This window comes from Pimephales promelas, chromosome 13 (assembly GCF_988280905.1).
Source record: "Pimephales promelas chromosome 13, fPimPro1.hap1.1, whole genome shotgun sequence".
In the NCBI taxonomy this organism is placed as follows: Eukaryota; Metazoa; Chordata; class Actinopteri; order Cypriniformes; family Leuciscidae; genus Pimephales; species Pimephales promelas.
This window is the reverse complement of record NC_142781.1, coordinates 6551489-6558988: the sequence shown is the minus strand read 5'-3', so window position 1 is coordinate 6558988 and position 7500 is coordinate 6551489. Positions and strand designations below refer to the sequence as shown.

Below are 7500 nucleotides of genomic sequence, written 5' to 3'. Positions count from 1 at the left end.
TACTTTTTTTTCTAAAGTTTTAACAAGGCCTCCAGAAGGTTACAGCCTACAGCAGGCGCATGCCGTCAAACGTAGTAGGCAGTCTTTTTACTTGGTGTCTTGCAGCGTCGCTGCCCATTGTCACATTTACTTTTTTTTCTAAAGTTGTAACAAGGCCTCCAGCCTAAAGCAGGCGCATACCGTCAAACGTAGTCGGCAGTCTTTTTACTTGGTGACTTGCAGCGTCGCTGCCCATTGTCACATTTACTTTTTTTTCTAAAGTTTTAACAAGGCTTAAAGCAGGCGCATGCCATCAAACGTTTTCGGCAGGATTCGAACCTGCGCGGGGACACCCCAATGGATTTCTAGTCCATCGCCTTAACCACTCGGCCAAAGACAGGGCAAAAGGGACTGCTTCGAGGGGGAAAGAAAGGGAAAAGAGAGGGGAAAGGAGGAGGGGAAAAGGAAGAAAAGGAAAGAAGAAAAAAAATATCTGTCATACTTCATGCACACTTACAAAGGTTTTTATAAAAAAAAACTTTATAAAATAAAGATTTTGAATAATATTTTAATAATATTTAAAAATATATAATAAAATATATATAATAAAAATTCTGAGGCACTTATAGCTCCTATTTTATTATATATAAAATATATATAATAAAAATTCTGATCTGACTGACAAATACACCACACACTCTTGCCAGGACTTGCACCTGGAATCTTCCACCCAAAGGATGGATGTGTTACTATTACACCACAAGAGTTGTGTTATTATTACACCACAAGAGTTGTGTTATTATTACACCACAAGAGTTGTGTTATTATTACACCACAAGCACTGCAAACACAGCAATTAAAAACAAAATGCAAACATAGCACAGCAAACAATTAACAAACAACGATTTATAAAAACCTATAAAAACTATATACATTACTACTATATACACCAATTAAAACAATTCAAAGACCTCCCTGTACATTCTCCCTCCACTGTGCAATAGAGAGGCCTGAGGCAGGACAATACCACCGGCCCTTCAGCTGAGTGTGGCCAGTTGTCTTATTTTTTGCCAGCCCACACTGCTTGCAGATATAGTGATATATGTCCTTGGCTAATCGTTTTCGTGGTGGTTCACCCCTAGCCACTCGCTCCTCATCCTCTTGGGCAGCTTTCTGCCTTCTCCAGGTGCGCTGCCTGGGCTGAGTTTGTGGTGTCAGGTTATCAGGCGACTGGAACTGGGAAGGTGGCTGGAATTGGGGAGGTGACTGGAACTGGGTAGGTGGCTGGAACTGGGAAGGGGGTTGGAACTGGGAATGTGGCTGGAATTGGGGAGGTGGGTGGAATTGGGGAGGTGGCTGGAATTGGGGAGGGGGCTGGAATTGGGGAGGGTACATAAACTGGGAAGACTGAGGCACTGGTAGACCTGGTGGGTAGCTGGGAAAGGGTGGATAGGACCCAAGAGTGGAGAATGCAAAGTGTGGTGCTGGTGAGTATGCGGCAGGAGGAGGGTTGGGCATGTGTGGGCACCTGTTGGAGATACGCTTACGAATGAAGGCCTCTCCCTCCTGATTTACTGGCTCCTCAAATACCATGGCCTCATGCCCATGCTGTGCAGGAGCAGCTGGAAGTGTGCGCACCTCAGGAAGTGACTCATTTGCCAAATATAATTGTTTGGGCAGTACAGTACCCTGCAGCAGCATGTCTCTGTCCATACGTTTCTGTCTTCTTTGTAGCCTGCAAGAGAAACATTCTTCATCTTGAGGTTCGCCATTTTAATGGATAAAAAAAAAAAAACAATGTTTTGACTTAGTATAATTTTTAAAAGAAATGTGTCCAGGAAGGAATTATAAGTACAATCTTGATATACTACTGTGATTTGTATAAAAGTATTTCACAAAAGAAGACTCACCACGAGGAGACAGTAGTGGTGTTTATCGGGACCAGAACCAGGTTAGTCTTTCCTAGAACTGCTCTGCTGTCCTCCAGTAGCTGTTTTAAGTGGCTGTATACCACCACAATAGATTGTGGAATTGGCAGAGTTTTTCCTTGTGTGTCCTTGGGCCTGTTCCGTGCTTGCTGAAACTCTTTGAAAAGCCGTAGGCAAACACATTCACAGACCCTGTGAACTTCAGGGTCCTGAGCCGCCTGCCCATGAATCATGAACAGTCTATGGAAAAGAAGGATAAAATAATCTGGACTGTATTCTGGGTAATAAACTAGTGAAGATTGAAATAGTCATATTACCTCTCTGCTGCCTGCTGTCCTGGAGCAGACCCACTCCGCTTCCTGGATGCTCTCCAAGGTCCTGGCAAAGTCTTCTTCTTAACCCTCTGGCCATATTTTGATGGTACCTTGTCCATGGCATGCAGAGCCATGTACAGCTTGACTATGTTGTCCTCCTCTTGTGATGATAAGGCAGTGATTGTTCGGTTTAGGCCAACCAGGTAGGCTGCCAGGGAATCAACTGCCTCCCAGCCCAAGACACCTCTGGAATCACACTGTATACTCTGAAAATTGAGAAAAAAAGCCAGTCGAATAAATATATACAATGTTGTAGTAATTATTTTGTATTTTTCATGCATATATTTATCTTTACAAACAGCTGACAATAGGTGTTTTGCACTTCATCAGATTCATTTTTAGTAAAGTAAAAGATAGTACAGGCTAGTAACATTACCTGGCCTGATGTGCTAGGACTTGTAGTGTCATCATCCTGTTCCTCACATTCCTCCTCATCAGGGGATTTGGGTCCAGTGTCACCCACCTGACTGGTCACCTGGGCATCCACGTCATCTATTGGAAGGTCAGAGTCATCAGCCCTAAGGTCAGCTGCATGACATACAGTTGTGTCAATTTCAGTTTCATCTTCGGGCTCCTCTGGGGGGACTTCAGGCATGTCATTTTGGTGTGCAATCAACTGGTCGCCTCTATTGGATTGGGCCAACAAGTACTCCACTGCAATACGCTCCCCTGCAATCATTTTTAACACATTGTTAATGGGGAGAGGACACCCACACACACTCAAAACACACACACACACACACACAGGAGAAAAAGAGATAAATACTCCAGTGCTCAGCAAGTTATCTTACCAGTGGGTTTTCCTGGAGGGGTGAATTCTGGCACCAAAGCACAGCCAAGGACCCGTTGGCTCATGTTGTTTAAATGAGACATTAAGCAGACATCAAATGTCCTGAGGTTTGAGGCCCCCACCACAGATACAGCTTCTTTTGCCCGGCTCATGTTCCATCTCGAGGCCCCCTCTAACATGTACATTTGTGTGTGCATGGCATTGCATCTCCATCCTAAGAATGAAAATGCACAGATTTAGACAGCATATTATTTTAAACTGAGGACATATACATTTAATGACATAGTTATAGAACAGTAACATAAAATAGTGAGACAAGTATCTTTTCAACTTAAAAATCTACAAAACCTACTGCAATTTAACATTCAGAATTTACCGGGAATGAAGGCACACTGGTGGCGGTGAAAACTCTCCAGTGAGGATGACCCCCTGCCACACCTAAGAATGTTTAGGACTTTGCCACCCTTCTGGAGTGTCCCCGTCTTTGTGTACAACTCCACATGTGGAGGGTCCTGGATGCACTCAAGATGTTTTTGTTGCATCTCCCACACATGAGACATACTGTCAGGGTTAACAAGGCGAAGCCCTGTAGTGTCAGTTAGCTCCCACACTGATTCCAGCAGCTCTGAAATCATGGCCTGGATCTCCTCAGCCCTGCGCGTCCGTCGCCTACAGTGCTTCGCCAGTTCACCTGGGCTAATGCTGGCCATGAGCTGTGCCTCAGTGGGAGCCTGTCCACCATGGCTGCTCTTCCACTCCCCTCTCTTGGCCACTTTAAGTTCTTTCACGTCCTCCTGATCCCACTCAAAGATACAGGAGGAAAGTTTTGAACAAAAGGTACCCTAGAGAGGGTGGTGCTCTGTAGTAAGGCCACAGTTGAATCTTCTCATAAAATGGAAGATATCTAGCCTTACAATAGACTTCCATGGCCGAAAAAGATTTAGCACCGCAGGTGTACCTGTGCAGGGGGAAGAAAATCAAGAAGCATTACTTCAACATACTTTTCAGTCATTAAAATTTATTACAATTACATTGCATTGCTGGTACTAATAATAATAATTAACATTACCAATAGGGAAAGAGGATGTTTTTTACACCACTATTAAATTTTGTAAAATGTATTGTAATGCACATTCGATATAGTAGTAATTTGAAAATCTCACCTGACTGACTGCAGCAGTCCCGGTCAACATAGATGACCTCAGGCTCTGGCTCGCCAGCATTCTGGTAGCGCCTGACGACGCCCTGGCACAGCTCCTCCAGTCCTGCGCCTTCAGCTGTTGTCAGAACACTGTTGAGAACCTGGCCAAGCTCATTGCCAATGTTGGTCATCCATGCAGCTGTATCCCCAATTCCACCAGCCAGCTTTTTGGTGATCTGAAAAAACAACATAAGGAAACATAAAAACATTCTGACAGGCTTACTTATACATTTTTTTCTTTTTGTTATGAAGCATTTCACTATATATGAAGAGTTCAGATGCAAAAGCCTCTAAGTGCCATTTGAAATTTTCTTCTAGAATGATAATTTTGATCAAGCTTGTATATTTAAGTTCAGTAATTTCACTTAAATGACAATTAATAGGTAATCTTCATTGCAATTAAAGTGAAATTACTGAACTTAAATATACAAGCTTGATCAAAATTATCATTGTAGAAGAAAATTTCAAATGGCACTTTGAGGCTTTTGCATCTGAACTCTTCATATATATATATATATATATATATATATATGTGTGTGTGTGTGTGTGTGTGTGTGTGTAACACAAATGCACACTTTTTAATTATTTTAAATTTATCCACCTCCAAAAAACAGAAAAAATATAAATTATTTTTATTCCACTTACTTAACATGGATGGCTAAAAATAAACCTCATGCTCAAACATTTATGTATTGTACCTTCTTTGTAGAATCCATCTTCAGGATTCGGCCATAGGTGGAAGTAATCACCCCCTTCATCTCGTCCAGATGGCTGAGGATGTCGTTGGAGTGGACAGTCTCAAACCACTGGGCGAGTGGAAGCGGCCTGAAGGGTTTAGGTGCGGGAAAGGCAGGTGCCGTAGCAGATTGGACTAGGGCAACCTTCTTCAAATAATGCTCACAGTCAGAGAGGTACTGGATGGTCCGTCGTGCCCACTCCTCACTGTGGACTTCCTCTACTGCTGACTGGAGGTAGGAAGAACTGTTGCCGCTGGTTCTTGGCCTGAGGAAGGTCACACATTTCATGTCCAGGGCAAGTTTAGTGGTCAGCACCGCTGGAAACATGGTCCTGTGTGCCACATCCAGTTGTGAAAGTATGTCCTTGCTCCATGGGCATACTGGCAACTTGCAAGCACTACAGCGTGGATAGTCCCCACCCAGAAGGTAGTAGCAGCTGTCCATGTCAATCACTTCCCTGACCTTCGGGTAGATCCCTGAATGGTGCATCTTCCGTCCACACTGTGGGCATTTAAGAGGAATGCCCCACATCCTCATAGGTGCCCACAAAAACATCCTCTGCCGGAAATACCACCCGGGTTCAGGAGGAGACGGCTTGGGCAGCATTGGCGGATAAAACCAGTTCCCTTGGATCTTCTGCCTCAGCTGCCCTGTGGGCTCATAGAGGCACTTGGCAATCCACAGCCAATCTGCTGGCTGAAGGACTCTCTTGAACTGACTGGGAAGAAAGCTCTCTCAATCAGTAACAGCCTGAGGCAGAGATGGTGTGGGTTGCAGTGAGGGTGCTGGAGATGAGGATGGAGTGGGCCGCGGAGATGGAGAGCGTTGTGGTGGTGGAGTGGACTGATGTGGTGGAGAGCACCGTGGTGGTGTGGGCAGCGGACATGGAGTGGGCCGCGGAGATGGAGTGGGCCGTGAAGATGGAGAGCGTTGTGGTGGTGGAGTGGGCTGATGTGGTGGAGAGCGCCATGGTGGAGAGCACCGTGGTGGAGAGCATCGTGGTGGTCTGGGCAGCGGACATGGAGTGGGCCGCATAAATGGAGTGGGCCGCGGAGATGGAGTGGGCCGCGGAGATGGAGTGGGCCGCGGAGATGGAGTGGGCCGCATAGATGGAGTGGGCCGCGGAGATGGAGTGGGCCGCATAGATGGAGTGGGCCGCGGAGATGGAGTGGGCCGCGGGGATGGAGTGGGCCGCGGGGATGGAGAGCGTTGTGGTGGTGGAGTGGGCTGTTGTGGTGGAGAGCGCCGTGGTGGTGGAGTGGGCAGCAGACATTGAGTGGGCTGCGGAGATGGAGTTGGCCACAGAGAAGGAGAGCGTTGAGGTGGTGGAGTGGGCTGTTGTGGTGGAGAGCGCGCTGGTGGAGAGCGCCATGGTGGTGGAGTGGGCAGCGGAGATGGAATGGGCTGCTGGGCTGGAAACACTGGTGCTGGCAGTGAAGATGGCAAGTGCTGTGGAGGTTGCGCCAGCCGTGGAGATGGTGAGGGGCACGGAGATGGAGATGGTGTGGGATTTTTTGAAGGGCTTTTTTTTTTTGGAGCCAATAGGGCCCCATAATGACTGGACTCAATGTGTTTGAGCAGTCCAAGTGCCCCCTTGACCCTGGCCCCACAGCTGTCACACCTCTCTTCGACATGGTGGTCAGAGAGGTGCTCTGTGAACTTCTCTGCCTCCACAAACACACCACACAGTGAACACTTCACCCCCTGTTCTCCATGTGATGTCCCTGCCTTCTCTGAGCTGCTGCTTTCCTCTGCCATAGGCCCCGCCTCAGTCAAGGCCTTATCTGTTGACTGAGAGAAAAAGAAGATTAGGAACAAAAGAAGGTCATACTATTCATGTTAAATACTTTTCATTTAAATTAAATACCATTCATTAAATACCATTCATTAAATACTATTCATTAAATACCAATTATTCTGCAGTACTGTGCACTTAAGAATAGATCAGGGTACTCTCCATAAAATAGAACAGGGACTTATCATGCCTTTGATATATTATATCATATACCTACCTTATGGAACCCACAAGTGCACACTATGTGCCTTCCAAACAGATCCACCTTATTCCCCTTTTGCAGGGGACAGGCATCGATTCGCTCCAGGGCCTCCTTCCATTTTTTGCTTCCAGGCCTTTTGCCTGTAGTGAACTGGAAGGTGCCCTGGGCATACCTATGGCAGATGTCTGTCCAGTAGGCAGAGGATTTTCCTGTTTTTGTCATATCTGAAAAATATTGTGGAACAAATCAATGTAGTTGTGCATTAGTAGTTATAGCTGTGTTAATGGATCAATAATGTGAGTGGTATTTTTTTGTCCAAAGGCCTTAATAATAATAATAATAATAATAATAAACAAATGTATGACATTCAAAGTATGTAAGGTAGTAGTAATACTTTATCTCTTTTACTGAATCCAAAAGGGATTTAACTATATGGACATCAATCATTGTAAAGACATGGGGTTTGTGTAGACAACAAATGTTTTATGTAAATA

At 45.4% G+C, this 7500-nt stretch overlaps 1 protein-coding gene across 1 annotated transcript; it reads right to left on the bottom strand.

Annotated features, from left to right (window-relative positions):
* Positions 1-942: 942 nt before the first annotated feature.
* Positions 943-2355, bottom strand: LOC148975656 (uncharacterized). Its single transcript, XM_089118243.1, has 4 exons — positions 2225-2355; positions 1890-2147; positions 1303-1714; positions 943-1206 (listed from the first exon to the last, which is right to left on the bottom strand). The coding sequence occupies exons 1-4, from the start codon at positions 2353-2355 to the stop codon at positions 943-945; spliced, it is 1065 nt and encodes a 354-aa protein (XP_088974369.1).
* Between the last annotated feature and the right edge of the window lie 5145 nt (positions 2356-7500).